The following is a 25,340-nucleotide window of genomic DNA, read 5'->3' on the forward strand; positions in this document are numbered from 1 at the left end:
AGGAATCTTTCACCAGATGCTGAGCCTTTTAAATAATGTTGTCTTCCTTTTGGTGTTTTCTTTTCTTCTCATTCTTTCTTGCTAATTTCGTAAAATCACCTTTTCCTCTAAATTTCTTCCTTTGTTTTTTCTTGTTTTTGATTATTCTTCCTTTTTTTAAAACATATTTTCTTCTTTTCTCTCTTCCTTAGGATCGCTCCTGACTTACCTAAACCTGTTTAACCTTCTGTTTCCACAATTTCCAGAATATTGTCCAAATTGCAATATTAGGCCATAAGGGGGTTTCTTATGAATGGATTATAGAAATTTCCATAGACTTTCATTTCAAATGACAGTTCAGGGTTACTTGTTAGTATCCCACCAGGTAAGTTACACAGATTGGACAGATGTAATGGAAATAAATAAATATGTTAAACAGCTTTTATTAGACTGTACTGTATATATCAATAAACACCACATTTCACCAATTTAAAACATGATTTCTTGCTCTTATTTTTGTTGGCCATAGGTTATCTGTGACTGTCCTCGGGATTTCTCAGTCCAGCACACGGGACATTACTGTTTTGGTAGTAGGGGGGAAAGAGTGATGACAAAACTGAATAATGGCTCTTAAAACTTCTGCTGTGAAGTGCCATACATGACTTGTATTCACATTTGATTGTCCAAAGCAGTTCACACAGGGAATTTAGATGTGTCTGGGTGGAAGCCCATCTGCCAAGTCTCTCGTTGATTTCTGCTATGCCCCTTCCTGCTTTATATCCTCCCTTCAACATCTCAGTCCAGCCTAATAAGGGTTTATTTCTAAGATTCAAAGGAGCTGTGTAAGTGGACGGGGAGCATTTGAGAAAAGTATTGCAGGAACATGGCATCAGTACATGAACCAAGCTAAGAACAGAACATAGCCATCTTTAAACCTACTATTTCCAGAGTCAGGTAGTAAATGCTAGAAAGCCTGACAAGCGAACTTAATGATAAATGAACTTAGATGAGTAAATTGGCATCAAAGAACATTTACTTTTAATTTCTCTGTGGATAGTGAGTAGCCTGAACATTCAACTTTCTGGGCCCAAATTTCCTCACTTGTGATATCATAGTGAGGTTAAATATTATCTAACGTATTACTAAATCCTACAATGGGTATGTGTGTGTGGTGGGGAAATATGAACAGTGAGAAGGTCAACTTTTTAGAGGGGAGAGATCTAATTGAGAGCATGAGATATAAATCCAGACAAGGATTGGGTTACAAAAGGTCTTAAGTCTTTGAATATCAAGCTGAAGAATCTAAAGGAGCAACTGGATAGTTAATACACAATTTAAAGCAAATAATTTAGTATAAGTGGCAAAACAGATCACAGGGGAGATTGTGGACGTAGATACTATTCAGGCTGCTTTAGCAATCAAATTTTGGAAAGGATGTGAGGAGTTGGCAGAATGGACCAGAATGTTACTTATATAAAAGAGAAGGGAGGTTAAGGCATATGAGGGGCTGGCAAATTGTAGTCCTGTGGCAAAAACTCCAGTGCATTGCTTATTTTTGTAAATAAAGTTTTATCTGAACATAGCCTTGCACATTTGTTGACATGCTGTCTGTGGCTGCTTTCCAAGTACTCACACAGAGTTAAATAGTTTGAACAAAAGTCTTATGATGCACAATGTGGAAAATATTCACCATCTGACCTTTATGGGAAAAATTTGTAAATCCTTTTTATCAAAAGGAATTGTTTAAATAGTGCAGATGATTAATTTCTAAGGGATAAATAAGAAACATTTAAAAGAGGAAACTATGTATCATTTTTATTACTTTGCTTCATGCACATAATGCTTACAACATTTTTGAGCAAAGTAATTGGAATTTTTAATCGTGTTTGTGTAGGTGTGTGCATGTGCTGCTATTGTGATGTGGAAGGTTAGTTCACCATCTGTGCTGCTGATATTTCATTTAGGTGCTGATTTATGTCCTGCCTGCTCCACTTCTGAGCCAGCTCACTGACAGTGCGCCTGGGAATGCAGCAGAAGATGCCCCAAGTACTTGGACCTTGGCACTCATGTGGGAGACCTGGGTGAAGCTCACAGTCCCTGGAAGCAGTAGATAAAAGATCTCTCTGTGTGTGCCGCTCCCTGTTTCTCTAAAACTCTGCCTTTCAAACAATTAACTAATACATAATTTAAAAAAATGTATGTCTAGTTATTGTAGGTTGAGTCAAAAAAAGAATTTTTCAAATTCTCTTAAATAATAGCATAAACTTGCCTTCAGTCACTTACTTGACTTGTATGTAAAAAATGCCTGAATTCTATGTAGAAATCACAGAAATCATAGATTCAGCATCACTGTTGAAGTAGATACTGGAGCAATTACCATATTTTCAGGTGAGGCAGAAAAAGCTATAAAGTCAGCACATGGGTTGCCACTATCTGCAGATACTGAATAAGCTGGAGACTGTGTGAAGCAAATAGTTTATAATGTCTGTCTAACTCCTGTGAAATAGGAAAGGCAGAACAAGGAAGAACACTTAAAACCTGAAATGCAGAAAATGCCTAGTTTTAAAAAGAAAGCATTAGAATAATAAACCTGTGCATTAGTAGGTACTTTACATTGCACCTTACTGTCTATTCTTTAACCTCATTTAATTCTCAATGTTGTAAGGTCACGTTTATCCTTGATTGATGGATTAAGATTTCATCACCTGTTCAAAGTCTCTCAGTAAGCAGGATCGCCAGGATTTACTCTAGATTTCAAAGTCCATGGTCTAGGTAGAGTCTTCATTCTACATGGGTATGCTTTCATCATTTGTAGAATCATGGACAAAATAGATTTCTGCTTTTGGTTGCCTTGGTTATCCTAACATTTGAACTAGTGTTTGTGTTAGAATATAATCTACAGATGGAATACAAGTGTATATAAAACATTAAAGAGTGAAAGAATGGTTATGATTTTAATTTATAAGCCGTATAAATTGAAGCATTGACATATTTTTCTGAGTCTTCAGTATGCCTTATTAATAATTTATAAGTAGAATTCATATTCCTATCTTTAATACAGGTATATTGACCAGAAATCTAGACATTGAAAATCAAGGGTTTATATATTTCTGACACCTTGTTGTTTCTGGAAAATTATATTATTTATTTTGACATTGATATATATCTGAAATATTGTGTACAATGCAATATTGTGTACAATGCAATATTGTCCTTGAAGTATGACCATTTTGGAATACTGTATGAAATTTGAAAACATTTGAAAAATATGTTGGAATGAAATGCATTCATTTTAAAGATCAGAAAATGTTGGGCCCGGTGTGATAGCACAGTGGCTAAAGTCCTCACCTTGCACGTGCCAGGATCCCATATGGTCACTGGTTCTAATCCTGGCAGCCCCACTTCCCATCCAGCTCCCTGCATGTGGCCTGGGACAGCAGTCGAGGATGGCCCAAATCCTTGAGACCCTGCACCCACATGGGAGACCCGGAAGACTCCTGGCTCCTGGCTTCGGATCGGCGCAGCTCTGGCCATTGTGGTCACTTGGGGAGTGAACCATCAGATGGAATATCTTCCTCTTTGTCTCTCCTCCTCTCTTTATATCTGCTTTTTCAATAAAAATAAATAAATCTTAAAAAAATCAGAAAATGTTGATGATTTAAATGTATGTATCGAGTTTTTCAGGTAAATTATTCTATAGGAATGCTATAAATGTATAACAAAGTGAGGTATAGTAATATTTTCTACTCCTGTATTGGGTTATTTAAAGTATTTAAGGTTTCATTCTGTTTACCATTTTAAAAGTTCTTTAGCATGCAAATGTGTAAAATGTGCTTCTTTTTCACACCCACAGTTATTTATCATTCAGCACTTGTAAATAGCTACCAAGTCTATAGTACTGAAGTCAAGAGGTTAGACATTTTCCCAGAAATGAAATTTTGTTGATAAAGGAATGTGTATCTCTTATAGTCTCCTTACATAAAGGTAGATCTGTACTGAAATTCTTGTATTGAAGTAGTTTCTTCCCCTCCATCAAGCTAGGTACTCAAAAAAATCTAATAGGTGTGACATCGACAATTACTTCTTGCTAACAACTCTGGTAATTTAACCCCTTCAGGTGAGCGAGCTGATTGATGAATTGCAGGCAGCTATCAAAAGCAACAGAGGTCATCTCTTGAATCGTGGCCCCCAATTACAGGCTGAGCAGGAGCAATTCTCCTCTTATGTCTGCCAACACATTAAAAGCCTTCCAGCAAACACACTGCTCGTCCCAGGAGACCTGAAACTCAAGGTGGGTGTCATTCTGCAACTCTCATTGGCTTCAGCCAGGGACAAAAGGCATTGCTCCATTTGAAAATCCTGTAACAATACCTACCACCCAGCTTGAATTTCTTTTTATGTTGTGTTCTGCAAGGTAGAGCTTTGCTTACAAGTGGAAATATTACTATTCAGCAAATAGGTTTTAAAAGAAATACTTTAGAGACATTCATGTGAATTTATAAATTTTATTTTCAACCCAGAAATGTAATTTTAATGAAGAAATTTAATCATATGAACATTTATGTACATTCTCACTGTGCATTTCCATTTCTAAAAATAACTTATTTGGAAAAATAGGCAAGCTTTAATAATTGACAGACTGTGGCGATAGGTTTTGGAGGTGAAAGGCCAGGTGACTGATTGATGTTCAAACTACATTTCCAAGGGAGAGGAACTGTATTAGATAAGTGTGACACATGTCTGGAGTTCACTTGGTAAAATCAATACTTAAGAATATCCTGCGAGAAAAGGTGAAAGGGTTATTTGTAAAGACAAGCTGGCTAAATGTCCTAGACTACTCTGATACTGCATCTTTCGAAAAGTAATAGCTCAGACTTGGGCTACAGAATGGGTACTGCAAGTTTAGGAAACCCTAACCCTAACCCTAACTCTAACCCTTGCTCAGACTTGAGCTACAGAATGGGTACTGCGAGCTTACGGAATCTCCATACTTTAGTCTCCCATAATAGAGTTGGCAGGTTAAGTCTGCCAAGTTAATGTCATTCTATAATTTCATATCCCACATTTCAGTAGATTATTAATAATGAAATTTAATTTAACCCAAGTATGGTTCCCTTTCCTTTAAAGGAAATACTGTTATTATAATTCTTAATTTGCTGTTGATTATAGTTATAGTGCTGTGATAAATTCAAAGCTAAGTATAATCAATCTTTATCTCTACATTTCCTTTTTCATAATATTCAGTGTTATTATGAAAGTAACATTATATTTCACTCTATAACCTGTTTATTTTAACTACATTCTCATGTGTACATTTTGGATGAGAACATTACCATGGAAACATTTAGCTTTTGAGGCAATGTAACTCCATGCTTAACATGATACCTGATTTCTCATATTTCTTATAATCTGTGCCAGTCAGCTAAGGGTTTAAGAAATGCAATGCAATACATCAAGGTCAAAGGTTTCCATAGTGTAGTAGCATTGTTTATTTCCCAAAGTTTTTTTTAGTTGATTACAATCCATTCTACCATTCTAAAAGTGTTTACTATTCTTTAAGAGAGAAACCAGGTGAAAGACTGCAGTTACTTGAATGTTATTTTCCTCCACTTTTTTACATGAGCAGCTATTACATGAACTATGGTATGACCTATGGGAAAATGTTTGTTTCCTGTTATGAGTTCACCACTTATTTCTTTTTTATTATTATTATTAATTATTTTGCATTATGTGACAGTTTCATAGGCTCTGGGAATCCCCCCACCCCTCCCAACGCCCCTCCCCCCTGGTGGATTCCTCCACCTTGATGCATTATTACAGTTCAAATTCAATCAAGATTCTTTCCTTGCAAACGTATACCAAGCATAGAGTCCAGCTACTTATTGTCCAGATGGGTTGAACAGTTTCTTGGGGAGACCATTTCTGGTCCGAAGTTAGAGCTGGTAGAATATCATCCCAGTCAATTAAGAGTCCCAATATAACATCAACAGCAATTTGCAACATTATGGAATTGACATGGTTTTGAGTAACCAGTATGTTAAAAAAAAAAAAAAAAAAAGCAAGTTCTTAACCACAACCTCTGATTAGCTCATTGACATTTCAATTTTAGTTTATATACAGGACCAGCTGCTATATACCTTAAAATGGCTATAAGGTACTATTCAGCTGTCTCGTGTCAATTTCATTTTAGTATGTAGCCATTTGTTGTGTTGAAGTATAATTTTGCTGATCTTGGCAGATTTTAGGATAATCTAGACTGGCTTGTAACTCTAACAAGACATTTGTAGACAATTAAGGTGCAGAACATTTTTGGGGGGCGGGGTTGTGCAGGAAAATCCTCAACACCATGGTGAGGAGTGACTAATCTTTGTGTCCCACCCAGCGAGGCATGAGCCAATCCACGCCAGCTCTTTCCTGTCAGATTCCAAGCTCTACTTTTTGTCGTTTGTCTATTTATTTTAGGTTTTTTTAGTTTGTATGATTGTTTGTTTGCTATGAGGGGTTTTCAGAGCGATCCCGATGGTCATAGCGAGGGAGAGTGGGGGTCCAGAGGTGGAGCCAGGCTCGGACCAGAGAAAGCTCTCCTCCCTGGTCCCGAAGGAGGTTTATTGTTCTTCTGTTTCTGCGGACTGCTCAGGGCTTCTGGTTGTCTTTCCGATGACGTTGGTTTCTGCACGGTAGTGTTTGGACTTCTTCCATCCCCTGCGGAAGCTCCGGTTGGGGGTAGGTGACCTCAGAGTACTCGGCCTCCGAGGGCATCCAATTCCCTGTGGCCTCCTTGGCAGTTGGGATATAGTCCTTGTTGCTCGTATTAATAGTTTGTGGTGAAGGTCTGGGAGTCTTCATGGTTGTCACCACTTATTTCTGAATAATCTCTATCATTTATATACATTAGCAGAGGGATTTTTAAACAAATATTTAACTTTCAAAGTTGAATTCTTGTTTATTATCCACTTACTATGCTTCAAAATTCTTTCCATATTATCAAAGCAAAGATGAAAAGTATAAACACAAACAAACTACATTGTATCTCTTTAGACTTGCCGTTCTATACAATATGGTAGCTACCAGCTGCATGTGACTAACCAAATTTAAAGTGACAAATCCAGCATCTTGGTGGATTACCAGTAATTTCCTGATTTTAGCGCTGAAAATCTCACATCCAACAAAGTGAGATGATTTGTTACTTTTGTTCTGTCTCCAGATTTCCCTCTCCCTTCTACCCAACATTAACCTTTTTTGGGTTTTTGATATGAGCTATTCAGCTCCATTTAGGTCTTCTTCCGTGCTCTGTTTTTCTCCTTGAACATCTACTTTCAGTGAATCCATCTCTCTTCCACATCTCCAAAACCCTGGATACCAGCCTTACCACTAGGTTTTTGCGCAGTGGTTTTCAATCCTGAGTGTGTTAGATCCATATAGGTACCTTGTAAAAATACCAGTGTCCTCTCCCCCACAGAGTTTGTTCAGTCTGAGGTTCTAGCTTCCGGTACATGTGCAGGCTTCTGTTCATATCTCAGACTGTGAGCACTGTCTGTTCACAAAATTTTCAGGTATTTTGTGAGCTATTGTTAAGCATAGTTGTTATTAAAATTGATATAGACTTATAATTAAGTAGATGATATCCAACAGGACTAAAACATAATCTTCATAGCCTAATTATTTTATTTACTGCTACTATTCTCTTAAAAACATCCATGCCTATTGTGTTTGTTAGGCATACATATTATGTAACTGAGTGTTTTTATCTCTTCTCAAACTTATTTTCCTTGATGGCTTATTGTTGATGCAAAATTTGCTAGGGTGGTTACAACAGAAATTGGCAAAGCCTATAAAGGGGGCTTGATTTGAAATTTAATTAGTCGTCTAGATGAGGGAGTGGTAAATCACAGGCCATGGGGTGAATTGGCCTGGCTTTGAAAATAATGTGTTACTGGAATATGGACACATTTACTTATTTGTGTGTTGTCCATGGCTATTTTCTCATTACAACAAAGTTGAATAGTTGAAACAGAGAATACATGACTTGAAAAACCCAAAATAGCTACTGTTTGGCCCGTTAGAGAAAAATTTGCTGATTTCTGGCCTAAGCACAAAATGGGAAAAAAAAATCACAATATAGATTAAATGTGAAGCGTGAAGCTTCTTTATCTGCTACATTATGAATAATGTGAAGAACTGAAGTTTTGAAAGTATGTATCAATGATGTGGTATGGTAAACAAATTACAATGTCCTTCACTAACAGTTCCGCTAACTCGCTGTGGGCTTTATCCAGCTTCTGGCATGTCATGTACTGTGCAGAATATCCATTCATGACTGCAAGGAGTAGCTCTAATAAAACTTTGTTTTCCATTCATTTTATTTTAAAGATTTATTTGCTTTTATTACAAAGTCAGATATACAGAGAGGAGGAGAGACAGAGAGGAAGATCTTCCGTCCAATGATTCACTCCCCAAGTGAGCGCAATGGCTGGTGCTGAGCCAATCCGAAGCCGGGAACCAGGAACCTTTTCCAGGTCTCCCACGCAGGTGCAGGGTCCCAGTGCTCTGGGTCGTCCTTGACTGCTTTCCCAGGCCACAAGCAGGGAGCTGGATGGGAAGTGGGGCTGCCGGGATTAGAACCGGGGCCCATATGGGATCCCGGGCACGTTCAAGGCGAGGACTTTAGCCGCTAGGCCACGCCACCGGGACCTTTCTATTCATTTTAAACTTTGGAGTCTGATAAGAACTTAATAGGAAAACTATCCTTTTTTTAAAGCTTTATTTATTTATTTGAAAGGCCAGAGTTTTGTAAGAGAGGGAAAGACAGAGATTTCCATTTGCTGATTCACTCCCCAAATGGCTGCAGGGGCTGGGGCTGAACCAATCTGAAGTCAGGAGCCAGGAGCTTCTCCTGGAGCAGAAGCCCAAACACGTGGGCTGTATCCTCTACTGCCTTCTCAGGTGCATTAGCCAGGAGCTGAATGGGAATTGGAATAGCTGGGACTTGAACCAGTGACTGTATGGGATACCGCCACTACAGGTAATTGCTTTGCTTGGTGTGCCAAAGTAGCAGCTCCAATAATCATCTGTCTAATCTTCTAATCATTTGACGATTTCTGTCACTCTGCTGTATGTATATATACATGGAAGCCTATAACTCAACTTTCAGAACAATCTACTACAGCCATCATCTTCTCTTAGTGAAGTGGTTCTAAACCAGGAAATTGAGACAGGATGTGATTAAAAACCCCTGCCTTCACCTTTCTGGTGTGTATTTCATTCTCATAATATTTTTCCTTGATCATCTTTAAATAGCAAGTTTTAGTGACGTCTTAATGTTAGAAGGTTAATTCATAAAAGGACACATCACATCTTGCTTTTTTTTCCTTTTTCTTTTTTTCCTAGTCCCATTCTTACAATCACATGGCATAATTCAGCACAGAGTTTAAAAGAGCATGCCAAGGGAAAAACTTAAAAAAAAAAATGCCTAAAGCTAGATATGCCTACTACTGTTTGAGTAACAGACATTTTGAAAATATAACATACCAACTTTTGAGGAATTTTAGGAAAAAAAGTCAATTGCCCTTAATTGTATGGTTCCTACATGACATTTTCTTTCTTTACATGGCATTTTCATATGCATTCATATGCCCGTGTGGTCACAATCACAGTGTGTAGAACTGTGGTCCCGAGACATTCTCCTGCCTGCACATCACAGCCCCTTCTATGTAGTGAGATTTCTCATTGTTTTGACTTTCTAAAGTTACACATAATGTGCTTAGTAATCTGTGAAGTCCTTGAGGCAACAAGTTTTTAGAACAATTTCCTATTGTTCCAAACCTTTCTGACTGCATATCCCCTGTCACTGCCACCACCCCCGAGCAGTACGAGAACATCTGTTCTGACCAAGCCTCAGTGGCTCCTGTCTTCCTAGTCCTGTTCTCGCCTTGCAACTCCTCCTCTTCATTCCCATGGCGATGCTGTCAGAAATGTTAGCATATCCCTGGGAGAGCAGGAAAGAAAGGATTGATAGGAAAGGGTATTAGCAAATCTGCAGAGGATGGTGGGTGGGAAAACCACTCTGAGGGTGGGGGACTGTGACAGAATTGATGAGCAAGAGGATATGAAGTGTGAGCAGGTGGGCGGAAGCACGGGGAAGGGAGTGGAAGAGGAGTACCAGCATGCCTATTCTCTGGAATTAGTGCTTTTCACACACATTTGGTCAATGATGCCCTGTGGGTTGTCTTCCATTTGCTGCCAGTGGAGGAAGAGCTAGTTTCCAAGAGGCTTAGATCTTGTAAAATTTGAAAACCAGAAATTCAGGTAAAGCAAGGGCTCACTTTAAAATTAAATCTTATTGCAGATATTCAGGATGAGAAAGTAAATCACACAATAAATTAAAGGAGCCTTGGAAATTCAAGTTCTTCCTGCTGGGGCTCTTTTTAAGGCAGCTGATGAGAAATAAATACAAATTCTTCCTAATTGGCATCTGACCTCTCTCTCTTCCATTGACAACTTCTAACACTTTCAGGACTTGCAAAAATGAAGGGACTTGATGCTTAATCTTCATTAATTTAAAATAAACTCAGTCTGGTTATGAAAGATGGAAATATTATGAAACTTAGTTACTGGGATATAAAAAAACCCAGAGGGCTGTGATATAGAGATTCTTAAAAATTTGTTTTGTTTTATGTTGATTGGTTATGGGATACTTTTATAGCATAAAGAAATTTGAACTTTATTAAAGAGATAATCTGAGGATACAAGATCTTTGTCCAATATCCAGTTCATCCTCTTGGGTATTGTATATCCAACATTTTAAAATATTATTTTTACAGTAGTAGTAAAAAAAAGAATATTTTAAGTGAGTCTCCCAGGAAATCCACATCTTATCAAATACACATTGTACACAAGGCACCATGCCAAGGACTGTGGGGCGATTCAGAGAAGCAAGGAACATTGTTCTGGACTAAGCCCATGACTGTTTTCTTCAAATTATAATATGATACCTTCTGAAGACAGTAAACCATTGTGTATCAACCTACCAGCTTTGTACTAAAATTGCACCATTTTTCATGTACAGGTTTGTTTATTTAGGAAGTGAACTAATTTGACTGATAAACGATGCTGACTTTTGGCCACAAAATCCTATTGGCTTTACCCATTCTATGAATACTTGAACTTACTGTATCAGTAGCACTTGAGCACCATAAACCTTTTGAGATTTGCATTCTATTTTGTAGTCATTTTGAAAGTAAAAAAGCTCCCCAACAATCAATCTGGAATAATGAAAAGTTTTTTTAATTATTAAGAATCATAAATTAGTAGATAGCGATAACTGAGTTCCACTCATCATAACATTGTGGCAAGATTATTTGGCAGGTGGGCATGAGAAAACTTCTTTACTGTTCTACATGCAATTGTGTCCTTATTTCCTCTGTACATTCCGCATTTATCAAATATGTATTTATAACCTCTAAACTTCTCTGTTATCCATTTTTACTGTAAATATTGGGACAACAGTTTTGCAATATGGCTAGGTGCAAGCAGTAAAACCTGACAACTTGATCTTCATTTGGAAAAGAATTATGACTACAGTTGCAAAATTAGAATATTCAAGGTCATTGTGATTTCTAGAATAATCATTAAACACTGGGGAAAATGTGATGGATATAATCCCCATGCATATGTGAATTTTACTGCATTAGGTAAATATTGGTGGCTTATTCTAAAAGTAAAGCAACTGAGTTGCCAAGAATGCCTTTCACCATCTCATGGGATGGCTAAGTGGGAGCAGGAACTAAAATCCTTCAATGAGTTTTTTTCTGGTGCTATTCCTCTCCTTACTTCAGCACTTCTCCCCTTTGTGTCTTTTTTTGGGGAAAAATTACCAATGTATTCTCCCTGGCCTATTTCCTGACAGGCATCTGCAGCCAGGTGTAAACCTTCATGTGAAGGAAGGGACAATCTTCTTTCCCTAGAACTGCTGAAGAGAAAAACAGCGTCTCTATCAGAATCGGGGAAGAGCAATTGGTCCGGGCGTTTGCTCCCACGCAGTGCCTGTTGTAATGGAACAGGCTTTCCTTGTGCGGTCCTGACATCCTAGAAGGTGCCCAGAGAATTGCCAGGTGGGCAGTCAGCAGGGAAAGTCCTCGGGCCAGAGCTGTATTACTGTCCCAGCAGTTACTCAGACTAAATGCAACCACTGAACCTTACTTTGCAGGCACACACTCTCTCTCAGGGAGATTGTCCCTCTCCATAGCAGTTAATTTGTTTTTACCTCTCAATTAGCTTTTTCACAGAGTATTTGATATGCTCAAGTAGTTGATATTCCCTTCCTGCATATGTTCCTGTTCCCTGGATTATCCATTGACATCTATGTTAGCCCAACTCTCCGTGAATATTATCAAGCCGAAATTTCTCATTTGAACTTAAATGGATGCACATTTTTTCGTCAGCACAAATGAAGCGAAACATTTACACATACATAAGGTTCTACCTATAGTTTTGGTAATTGTTTTGTAATTTATGATTCTTAAAATGGATTATTTCTTAAAATGCATTGTTGCAGATAGTAAGCTTTTGTATAAGTTTCAGTTACTCACAATGCTCACTTATATTAAGGAGAAGTTATATATAAAGGTATATTTACTATAAGACATATCACATTAAAAGTATAGCGTTTCACCCTAAAATGAGAATCTGGGAAAGTTTGCTGAGTTGGCTCATATTTAATCCTATAATGTTCATTTCTTGCGGTAAAATAGAATTTGAGGCGTCTATGACTCTGCATTTCTTAGCAAAGCCCTCCTATCTTGCTACAAAAAGAAATATACTTTGCCCAGAAACCTCCAAAACCTTTACAAAATGCTGATATATTATAAAGTATTATCAGCTTGCATTCAGCTACTAACATAATCAATATACATGATTTTTAAATCCAAATGAAATGTGATTTCAGATATTTAATTTAAAGTGAAATTCTTGTTCCATTTCTCCTTGAGATAATCTGATTCATAAATGGCTTACTGCAATTACTTGGCATTGGACATGCAGACAAGCAAATCTGCCTTGCCATTGTCTTCTACATGATTTTGAACATCTTCACATATTAAAATTGGCAAGAATTATAACTATAGATGGTTTTCATAGAACAATATGCCTTTTTTGGGGGGAATTCTACTTTGTTAGTAGAAATGGGTTAATGCAAAAATTCTAACACCGTAACAACACCTTGAAGTGTAATTTTACATATTTTAAAGGAAGGAATGCAGGCCCACTCTCCGAGGGCAGGGGAGGCGAAAGAAACCCATTTTACAGAACTCTTTACCCTCCCTTTCTCACTCCTGCTCCCACCCACCAATCTTACTGCCTCTCTGTCGCCAAAATTTGCTCTATTTTTTTTTTTAAAGTCTCCAGGCAGGGGTCATTTTATTTTTATTGGAAAGTCAGATAAACAGAGAGGAGAAGAGACAGAGAGGAAGATCTTCCACATGCTGATTTACTCCCCAAGTGCCCATAATAGCCAGAAGTGAGGTGATCCAAAACCAGGAACCCAGAGCCTCTTCTGGGTCTCCCCTGTGGGTGCAGAATCCCAAGGCTTTGGGCCATCCTTGACTGCTTTCCCAGGCCACAAGCAGGGAGCTGGATGATAAGCAGGGCTGCTGGTATTAGAATTGTTGCCCATATGGGATCCTGGCATGTGCAAGGTAAGTACTTTAGCCACTAGGCTACCATGCTGGGCCCTCCAAAACTTGCTCTTAAGAAACCGAAAATACAACACTTTCCAAGACAGCCTTTAGATGACAATTATTTTTTGAGCTTTAAGCTGGTATTTCAAATCCACTAGGTAAAATACAGAAAAATAGGGTTTACCACTTGTGAAGTCAGAGATCTGTGATCTCACAGATTCTCAACAGATGCAACCTCCAACTTGGAACCTACCTGGAACACACATCCACCTGTCCTGCCCAGGTTCTCTGAGGGGTTCCAGAGAGCTGAGATTGAAAAATCACAATCTTGGAGTCAGCTAAACTGCCTTTTGCAACACTGGCTTCTTCCGTGAATGCTGATTTCAATCCCAGTTTCTTTAATTCTGATTCAACTCCCTGTTAATGTACCTAGGAGAGTAGCTGAGGGTGGTCCAAGTACTTGGGCTTCTGCCTCCAGGAGAGATACAGATGGAGTGCCAAGTGTCTGGTTTTGACCTAGGCCAACCCCAGCTGAGAGAAAGAGAGAGAGAGAGAGAGAGAGAGAGAGAAAGACAGACTGACTTCCATATGCTGGTTCACTCCCTAAATAACTACAATGACTGCAGCTGGGTCCATCTCAAGTGAGGAGCCAGGAGCTTCTTCCAGGTCTCCTGCATGTGTGCAGAGCCCAAGCACTTGGCTCATCCTCTAGTGTTTGCCCAGGCACTTTAGCATGGAGCAGGTTCGGAAGTAGAGCAGTCAGATCTTCAACCCGTTCCCGCATGGGATTCCAGTGTCCCTCTTGACTTTACCCTCTGCACCATAGCACTGACCCCCAAACACTTTTTCCTACATAAAGTATAAATATATTAATTCATTATTAAATTTTCATTGCCTGAAACCCTTAATTTTAGTACTTGCTTTGTGATTGCCACTTTAACTGTTAAGATTTGACATGTTTATGGTTTCATTTGTATTATATCATATAATTGAGAAAATAGAGAAAATGTAGCTATTCAATATCCAAGAAATAATTTTGCAAGTCTATAAAAATGACAAAGTCATGGTAGTCTAATTTATGTACAATGTTAACTTTGTTACAATTGCCTTCAAAAATGACTTTGAACTATGACTGAGTAAAGTTTTTTTTTCGTGGTTGATTAACTTCTCACAAAGCAGAAACTATTTCATTTTTTTTTTCATATTCCTTGATTTAGGTAAAGAATCTTTCACTATAAAATATCTTTTCATGTCTGTAAGATATTTTGTATCAATTTTCTTATATTAGAACCTCTAAATCTAGACATATGAATAAAAGTTGTGATGAAAAACATGTTCGGGCTTGATTTCCAAGCATCTTCCTGCCCCTTTATAGTAGATTTCCCTTGGGGAAGTCATTGAACCTGTTTCAGATTCATGTGTAAAATCTGGTTGTTTTGAGTATTGAGTTATTCATGCATATGATAGTGTGTTCAGCACTGCGTTACTTCGCGTGTGTATAGCTGATGCAGAGCCACATGTCCTGGTCCCTGCTTCAGGACTGATCCACCCTTCACTTCCATTCCTACCCCCCAGCTGTCACAGCTACCACCTTCTTGGATACTGTCCTCAGTATAAAAGTTCTTCTCCCAAGATTAGGTTCCCACTTTGGAGGCAGCCTTCACCTGGTTGTTGTGGCAGTGTTGCCTTGCCACAAATCCCTTTCCTGCCAAAGGGCCATCCCACTTCCAACACTCCCACCAGAGGCTGCTGTTGCAACTGCATCACAGTTCACCCACCCCTGTCCACTCAGCTCCTCACTACCTCACCAGTGCTGTCTTGAACACTCCCCTCAGTAAATTTCCAGTAGGCAAATTTTGGTATCAGGACCTGCTATCAGGTCACTCAGCTGAAAACAATATTCAAGTCAGTGTTATTTAGACATAATTGACTACATTCACCTGAAATAGGCCAGGTCCATTCGTGCGGTCATTTTACACTTCTTTCCTTCAGCAGTCAACAAATCCTGTTAGCATTCAGCCTCCCAACTTTTGGCTACATGCTGCGGTGTCATTTTCTTATTACTCCCTCTTGACAGCATTGCATCCTGAGGCATTCTGGAGCTTACTGCTTGGCCTTCTGCTCACACACTGGAGACCTCCCTGGGCGGTGTGCCCAGCAGTGGAAGCGAGTTGGGGAGCCTGCTGTTCCCCCACAGCTAGCTTTTAACAGGACTCACAACATTCAAGGCCAGTTAATGACAGTGAACAGGCCTTACACAGCCCTTCAATAGATGTCATGCATGATGCCAGACAAACTTAGCCAAGAAAGGACCACAGTGACTCCTAACTCCCCACTCAGGTCAGCTTTCCTTACAGTGTCTGTTGCATCTTCACAAAAAATAAAAAGTTATTTTGTTCTCCATTGGTATTTTTATACCTTCACAAATATCGTATACCAAGATACTGCGAAGCATTCAGGGAAAATGCATATGATAGGCAAAGCTATACATAGATCCCAAATATCTTTGAGCCAAAATATACTTACATTTTAATTGATTTTTTTGTGAACTCTTTTATGTTCCTTATCTGAATAATTATGTTTATATTTATTTAGTTGCACTTATAAATAAAGCTATCATGCCTGCAAAAATTGCATTTCAGATATATTAGCTTTGCCTGGCTAAAGGACCACACTTGCCTGTTTAGTGACCACAGTAATAGAAAAAACCCACAGTTAATTAAAAAAATTAACAGTTCTGAAATAAACAACAAAAACTGAGCATTTCCTATCATACCCATTGCTAGTTCTCTTCTTAGAGCCATTGTCATCCATACCATAAACTATCTTTAACTTCTTTAATCATTCTCAACCTGTCTTAATGATCCTTTAAGAAATTAATTCAGATGCTGTTACTTCTGTTTCAAAACCTCCCATAATTCACCATTTTACTCCCCACCCGATCATACTCCTTGGATTTTGTATTTACTTACTATCCCTCTCTGTAACTTTAGTCTTAATAACTTCTAGGTGGTTCCTTGAACATGTGCGTTGTATTTGCTGTAAAAGGTACCAGCACCTGTAGTCAGCTATCTGCTTGTCTAACTCCCTTACCTCTCACCTCCCACGTGCGATTTTCCATGGTCACTTAAATTTGCAAATGTGATGTCTATCTACATATACATATTTGAAGATTTATTTATTTTTATTTGAAAGTCAGATACACAGAGAGGAGGAGAGACAGAGAGGAAGATCTTCCATGTGCTATTTCGCTCCCCAAGTGACCAAAATGGCTGGAGTTGAGCTGATCTGAAGCTAGAAGCCAGGAATCTTTTTTGGCCACAAGCAGGGAGCTGGATGGGAAGTGGGGCCATTGGGATAAGAACCTGTACCTATATGGGATCCTGGTGCATGCAAAGCAGACTCCAGCCGCTAAGCCCAATATTTTAACTATGTTTGCTTGAGATCATTATCTCTTTCCACTCTGATTTCCTCTTCTTCATGTGATGCCATGTACCAGCTAGTGCTGAAGAGACTGCAGTCATTTTCGAAGTAAAACGAAGGGAAAACTGAGTTAGGGCTATGTTTAGTTTGGGCATAATGGAATGTAATTAGTACTTTGCAATTATATTTCTGTATAATTAACTTTGGTGTTAGAAGATTTTCCAGGAATATGCATAGAATCTGGTGGATATAGAGTATATTGCTTTCTCTTTCCCTCTCTCTCTTCTGGAGTATTTTTTGTATTTATTTATTTGTTTATTTATTTATTCAAATGACAGAGAGAAACAGGGAGAAAAGGAAGGAGGGAGAGAAAGAGTATGGGAAGGAAAAAAGAGAGCGGTATCTTCCCCACTAGTTCTCACCTCAAATGTCTGCAATAGTTGAGACAGATCAAGGCTGAGGCCAGGAGCCTTGAACTCAACCCTTGCACCCCACTTGAATGTGGGAATCACACTGCTTGAGCCATTATTTGCTGCCTCCTGGAGTGTGCATTAGGAGAAGAGTCAAGATGTGAACTCAGGGATGTAGAATGTGAACATTTCAAATGGAGGTGTCTTAACCACTGCACCAAAACCCTTCCTTTATTTCTTTCTGGCTTATGTTAAAGTTTCTGGCACCAAGAGCACGTGTGTGTATGCGGGGGTTAGGAGTGGGAACAGGGACACATTCAGTCCAGCAGTTTAGACCCTACATAGAATGCCCACATTGCTTTCTAGAGTGTCTAGATTTCACTTCAGATTCTATCTTCTCCAGAGAGTTGGTAGTTTAAGTAGTTGAGTCCCTGCCTCCCATATGGAAGACCTCATTTGTATTCCTGGTAATTGGCTGGTTGACCTGACACTGGCTGTTACACAAGTTTGCACACTGACTCAGTAACTGGGAGATCTCACTATCTGTCTCTGCTTTTCAAATAAGAATGGGCTGGTGTTGTGGAATTGTGCATAAAGCTACTCTCTGAAGTGCCAACATTCTCTGTGTGTGCTGGTTTCAGTCCTGGTCCCTTTACTTAACGATCCAGCTCCTGGGAAACCATCAAAAAATGGCCCAATGTGGGAGACCTATGCAAATCTTTGGTTCTTGACTCTGGCCTAAGGGCTAACCCCAGCCATTGTGGCATTGGGACAAAGGATCAGCAGATGGAAGACTGCCCTCTGTCTGTCTGTCTGTCTGTCTCTGTCTCTCTCTCTCTCTCTCTATAGCCCTGCCCTTAAAATATGTAAAATAATTATTTAAAAATTGGATAAAAAATAAGCTAAATTTTAAAATGCAGGTGGATTTGGATCATGGAGAAAAAAAAACATGGAGCAAAATTAATGTAGTCAATTGGTTTGCAATACATTCTTTCCCATTTTGCAACTCATATTTTAAAGAACTCTAACCGAAGTTTTCCCAAATTTGACATCAATCCAAAGGATTTTTATGAAATCACCAATAAAATTGTGATGCTGAGAAAACTTTTCTAATTAGTAGTGAAAAAACAAAAAACAATTTGATTCACCATGTTAAAGTGATGACAAAATTAACTTGCTAGTCTCTTTAGAGAAAATATTACTGACTATTTCACATGTAGCTTTGCATTCCTGTTTTAAAGAAGACTCACCAGATTGTATGACCATCTGGCCCCACATGATCCGAATATAACCTGACTGTGCTGTGTCATTTTATGTGTCTGTTGATTGTGTATAGTGTCTCTCTCTCTCTAACTCAGCAGAGGTTGAATGCCTCCTGAACAGGAACTTCACTCTACTAGGTATTTTAAGTACCTGAACGCTGCTTCAGCACATGGCAGGCCCTCAGTATTTATATATCAACAAATATGTTGAATGAAAGGATTGATTTACATTACAATGAAACATGAGTGTTAATCTAATTTATTCATGTTCAAGAAAAGCCAATATGAGGGACAACAGAAAGACTGCAGTGCATGGGAAATATTTCCTTATTTTGTGTAACTTGGGTCATTGAAATAAATTCCTAGTCCTGTGTGTTGCTTCAATAACCATTTAGCTACCATATTTTTCAAGAGGATCTGGATCATTATTTTGGGGGGTTCTAGGAACCTACTCCTTGGAATCCAAAGCTAGTCCCAGCTAGCTTTTTTTTTTTTTCTTGGCCCACTCCAAGAGTAATTTCAGAGCCTCAGCGGGCTGAACCCTTGCAGTCACTGGGAAGCCAAGGCAGTGACCTTTTTCTTTCTTTGTTAAGCAAACGATCAGGTAGTTTGAAAGTAAAGGTTTTGTTTTTCAATTTTCTCATAACATCAGTAGTAGAAATAGTTCTCTGTTTGGAGATCTGTTTTTTGTTTAAATATCAGAATTAGGAATGAAAATACTCCTGAGGCCAAGGAGAGAAAAACACAACAGAGCTTAAAGCCCAGAGTGAAGCCTTAAGAAAAATAGACTCTCAGGATTTGAATCTGGAGAGTTTTATAGTTGTGGACAGCCAAAACACATCATACATTTTTAGTGGAGGCAGCCTTCTTTCCACTTAGGACCTAGGCTTTTCCTTAAACCCAACAATGCCTCCTTTTGTATTCTGCCATTGCAGTTTTGGAGGTCATGGCCAATTTCTTTGGTTTTTGAGAACACATTTCTGGATCCAGATGGGAAGTTGTATTGTTGGTAGTGAACAAAGCAGTGAGCTAATGGAGGTGTTAGGTGTTGACCAAGTCCTCTCTGCTTTCTCAGTTTGGCAACTAACAGTCCCACTGCTGTTTCCTAGAATATAATTTGCTGCACTCTGACTCCATGTCTAGCAAGTCTCGACAAAGGAACATCAGTAAGTTCTCCAATCTGAGCCTTGACAACACTAACCTGGCAGAGTATGTGCTACCTAGAGTTGTGACCTTCATTGCTAAATGTTGCTTGTTGTTAAGGAATTTTGTTCCAAATTAGGTACCTAATGAGATTCATGGAATAGTAAAATTCTTCCACATTATTTATTTTTCTTTGCAGGCAGCAGCTGGGTTTTCTGGTTTTGTAAAAGTAGAGTTGGCTTGTTTAGAATTGCATCTGTACTAGGAAAAGTGATTTTAAAAAAAATCGCCGTTAGGGAAAGAGATCTGTGGTGTGTGGAGTATCAACGCACCAGTGCTAAGAGCTGCAGTGTCTCCACTGGACTATCAGTAGCTCAAGGAAAACCACTGAGTGGAATGAAACTTCCAATCTTTATGTGATTGCCTTGAAAAAAAAAAATTTTTTTTTTTTTTTTTGGCCTAAAGGCTCAAGAAATGCTCCCAAAATACATTGTAATTCCAACTGGCTAAGACAAATTAAGAGCAATTTAAATTGTCACCAGTAGAAATGCAAAAGGTGACTACACCTATGTGATAGATATATGAAAAAAAGAAAGAAAAGAACTTTCGAGAAAAAAAAAAAGGAAAGCAAGGATTTAAATTATTCATCAGGCCTCCCCAGGCCTGCTCCTTTCTTGCCTGGTGACAAACACGGCCACATGGATCCCCAGTGTGGTCAGAGGGTTTGTGTTCACTCTGGTGGAGCCGTTCTGTTGGGACTGGTTTATTTGAATCTTTTTGACCAGAAGTTTTGCTGGTATGTTTTTCTCCCCCAGCTAGTGTTGCATAATGCAATGTTATGAATTCTATCTCTGTTTTCAACAACTTGTTGGATATATGCACTTAATATGGATGACTTCCATCGTACTGTTATGCAATACATCTGTCAGATTGAATTTCCTTTTAGTGAGTTAAAAAAATGAGCTGCACATTGATACATTTTTAATAAAAGTCAAACATTTCTCACATAATTTCTGGTTCTATGTTTTGGCAGAGGAATGAAATGAGCTGGTTAATTGATGGCTGGCTGACCTATCTTTGACACTTGTTCCATTTAAACATGTACTGTGGACATTGGTTCCTCCTTTAATCTCCAGGTTTTCTTCTATTTTAAGGATTTCTCTAGCAAATAACGGCCAGTCAGATAGGACGCTAAAACCAAATGGGGATGCAGGCTCCTTACAGTATTTTTTTAGCACCATTGATTTAAATTGTCTATTATTTACTTGCATGCCTTGATACAGTCACTTTTTGGTTTGCAGAGTTCCTACACACACACGACACTCAGCTGACACACTGCTTTGCAAAACAAAAATTATCTGCCTTTGTACATACTTACATATACGGACAGACAATATACAAATAGCATGTGTATTTGTGTGCAAGCAGTTTATCTTTGAATATGTTTACTTCTCAGGTATTTGAAAATGACAAAGACACTGGAAAGATCTCTGTTTGCACCAGTAAAAAAAAAAAAAGAAAAGAATTGGGTTCTGATAGCCCAACCCAAGCTGGCACTGTGCTGGAAAAAGTGAGTTTACCGACTGCTTAGGACTAATTACAGTTGTCTTCCAAGTTACTTATAATTAATTGTGACAACTGAATCTTAGAGTTGTTTACAGCATATCAACCATTTGCTGATCTAATAACAGAAATATTCTAAATTTTGACTGCTAAATTCTTGAGGCTGTCACACTTTTGTGTGGTATTAACTTGAGGATCCTTCCCTAAAAGGACCTAAACTTCAATTTGGAAATTTGTGTATGCAGATTTTGTTATCCTGGCCTGCTTTTGTTATATTGGGGTGTTGTTCATTTACACAGAAGTGGCATGATGTTCAGTGAAGGGTATGCTCCAAGTCTTCAGGGATAGAGAACTTTTTTTTTTTTGCTTTTTGTTTTTTAACCAAGGGTCATCTTTATATTTATGACATTGCTTGTGGGCCATATAAAGTGAACAGCTTAATAATTAACCCTCTGTAGATGTGTTGAACTGCAAGTCCTGTCTATAAGTTGCCTACAGATGATTTTGTGGGCCTTCTGTGGCAGGCAGACTGAATGTTTCCTACCTCTGCACCCTGAGTCATTTAACTTGCAGCCCGGTCTTCCCTGCTCATTGTGAGCAAGTCCAGCTGGTTTATCTTAGACACTCTTACCTTTGCCTATTTTCCAGACAATTGGGATGTTTCTCAGGCAGAACCAACCAGTTAAGGGTCTTTATTTTGGGTCTTTGTCTTGCATAAAAGAACACTGAACACCCTGTTGTGTACAAATTGGGGTTATGCGCCCGAGTGAGCGCACATCAGTGTTTTGGACTCTGTTGCTTTGCCTTTGTTCAGAAGCCTGCTCTCTTTTCTCCCCCTTCAGTTCAGTACTCTTGGTCTCACCTCTCTCTTGTCGTCTCCATTACCTGAGCTTTACAGCCAATCAAAGAAGTTACACATGAACTGGAAGACGTTCATTGGATTCCTAACTGAACTCTGAAGTGACAGAGGGAAATCTAACTTTTATTGATTAGAGAAAGATTCCAAGATGTGCCTGGTTTCTTTTCCAACCTTCACATCCCTGATCTTACAAACCACCTAGAATTTTCTGAACATCTTTTTTTTTTTTTTTACTATGGACATTTTACTTTTGGGTTCCTGTTAATATCCAAGATGGCAATTATATGATCTTATGTAGGAATATGTTTTTCTATAGCAACTTTGTTGATTTATGGCACACATTGAAATTATGCTTTACTTCTATATGCAAAAAGTTCTGGGGGGAAATACTCTAAATAGGAGCGTTGTAAATCACATTGACATTTGAGCATGACTGTTCCCTGTGTGGTCACTTGTCTGAGACACTAGCCTGAGATGTATCCTCAGCTCCCTGGACAAATTCTTATCCTATAAAGGCCTGGTGATGATAGCTTTAAAGATAAACGGGTGAAGATTATCACAATTTTTTGTTGCCACAGCCCAGTCTTAACCAATGCCCTGGTGATGAAAGGCATGGAAGCCCTTACCTCCTGTAGGCTGTTGAATGCTCATCTTTGAACACTTTATATGCAGTCTGTCACCAAGTTGAGGAAAATAGAGATTGCACCGCAACTCCTATGAAAGTGGATGTGGTTAAATGGTCAGATGCTCACATCCTGCGGCAACCACGCACCTTATTTCTTATGCACACACAGTTCTACCCTGGGCCAGACCTTAAACATTTTGTATCTTTTCACTTTCCACAAAGGTGATGCCTGTAAAGTAAAACCCCTATGATTTAAAAAGATTTACATGTTTTTCAGAAATAATAGCAACAGAAGAAAGCTCTAGGGCTGAGACCACATAGAAATAAAATGTGGGGCTTTGGAAATGCAATGCATAAATTTCAAAACAACTTTTATGTTTCTAATGTGGCAGGGAGTAAATCTTCAAATATAGATGATTGTATTTTAGACAGTAATATCCTGTATTATACTGTAGCAGCATTTAAATACTGTTTTAAACCATTGCCTAGTGATAATAATTCTTAATCAAAGAATATGGCCCTATTGGATAGGAAGTATTCATTTTAGTGAACGAAAAGAAATATGCCACCATTTTTAGTCTTTTTGAACCTTTAAACTAAAAAAAGAAAGAAAAAAAAGAGAGAGAAATCTGGCTATTGGAGGGCTGATGGAAGCACTAAAGTTGGAGATACTAATTCTTACCAGAAACTATTTAGGTATATTATAGACATAATTACTGACCAAAGAAAATATTCTATATAGTCAACAGTTTATAACCCATCAGTGGCGTGTGAGATGTGTGGCAGGACTGCAAGTTTCCTTTCTTTCCTTGAACCTTGACATTTAGCACTTTGTAATAAACCTTCAATGAGGATTAGCACAAAGAGATTTTTTTAAGGGAATCTCTGAGCAACAGTCAGGCAATAAAAGAACACGACTGTATCCACATTTGTGCAGGCATAATGGAGCAGCAAGAAATTGAGACACATGAACTGACAAGGGAGAGAAGAAAAGGAAGCCTGTGACAGAAAGGAGAGAAGAGGGTGATGGATAGCTACAAGATGCAGAGGAGGCAGCAGAACCACCGAGACAAAGGTGATGGATGAGAAAGAAAGGACATCTTAAAGTACCATATGGGGATGGGAGCAGAACTGTGGCGTAGGGGATAACATTGCTGCCTGCAGTACTGACATCTGTATGGGTACCAGTTAATGTCCCAGTGGCTCTGTTTCCTATCCAGGTCCCTGGGAAAAGCATTGGGCAACCCTCATGGGAGGCTTGAAAGATGTTCCTAACTCCTTGCTTGGACCTGGTCCTGCCTGGCCATTGTGGCCACCAAGGGAATAAACCCCCTGATGGGTGATTTCTCTATTTTTCCTTTTGGTTGTAAATCTTTCAATTAAATAAATAATTCTGTTTAAAAAAAATCTTGATAATGCACAAACTCTTTATGTAGGATGGAAGCAAGCATGGACAGCGCTGTTGTTTAAAACATTAAATGACAGCATTTTATACTTCACACTTTAATAATGTCAGAATCGGGCCCGGCAGCGTGGCCTAGCGGCTAAAGTCCTTGCCTTGAAAGCCCCGGGATCCCATATGGGCGCCGGTTCTAATCCCGGCAGCTCCACTTCCCTTCCAGCTCCCTGCCTGTGGCCTGGGAAAGCAGTCGAGAACGGCCCAATGCATTGGGACCCTGCACCCGCGTGGGAGACCTGGAAGAGGTTCCCGGCTTTGGCTCGGCGCGCACCGGGCCATTGCGGTTCACTTGGGGAGTGAATCATCCGACGGAAGATCTTCCTCTCTGCCTCTCCTCCTCTCTGTATATCTGACTTTGTAATAAAAAATAAAAAAAAAAATAATGTCAGAATCACAACTTGAAAACATCCATTACTGAAGACGCTCACAAGCTTTTCTGGGGTCTCTAATTAAGATGCGTCCAGAAAAGAGTTCTAAGTGAACTGGCTTGGGCAGAAAGTCGTTTTTTTTTTTTTTTTTTTTTTTTTTTTTTGCTAGCTCATATGCACGGGCTGGTTTCCACCATTATTTACCTGAGGTTAGTTGGAGACTGATTGCCTATTGTAAAAATCGAACCTAGTTGGAAGCTCCCAACAAAATGTGTAGCCGAGACAAGAAAAGCATAACCCTTATCAAAGAGGAGCTTTACTCTGTGCTTCAGCTGTTTGCTAAATGCTCTTTCTGTGAGGCCGTCACATCTGCTTTCAGTCCCTGTGCCAAAGGGTCAGAGCTCAATCACAAGCCTGTGGCACCCCCTGCTGGTTAAAAGCACATGCTCATTTTGTTACCTTACACTGAGCTAAACATTGCTGTCATTTCACACTTCTTTTAACATTCTATATGAATTTAATTATCATTTGTTTGGACTTCATTTGTTACAGAGCAGAGACAGTTTATTACGGACG

General features: G+C 38.9%; 1 protein-coding gene across 1 annotated transcript in view; it reads left to right on the top strand.

The window, feature by feature from the left end:
- DCDC1 (doublecortin domain containing 1) overlaps positions 1-25,340 on the top strand; it is a 145,046-nt gene that overhangs the window by 116,396 nt on the left and 3,310 nt on the right. The window contains 2 exon segments of the mRNA XM_058662276.1: positions 4,097-4,270; positions 21,347-21,460. Coding sequence (XP_058518259.1) covers positions 4,097-4,270; positions 21,347-21,460 — 288 coding nt within the window.

The sequence above is a fragment of the Ochotona princeps genome, chromosome 4 (genome assembly GCF_030435755.1).
Source record: "Ochotona princeps isolate mOchPri1 chromosome 4, mOchPri1.hap1, whole genome shotgun sequence".
Taxonomy (NCBI): domain Eukaryota; kingdom Metazoa; phylum Chordata; class Mammalia; order Lagomorpha; family Ochotonidae; genus Ochotona; species Ochotona princeps.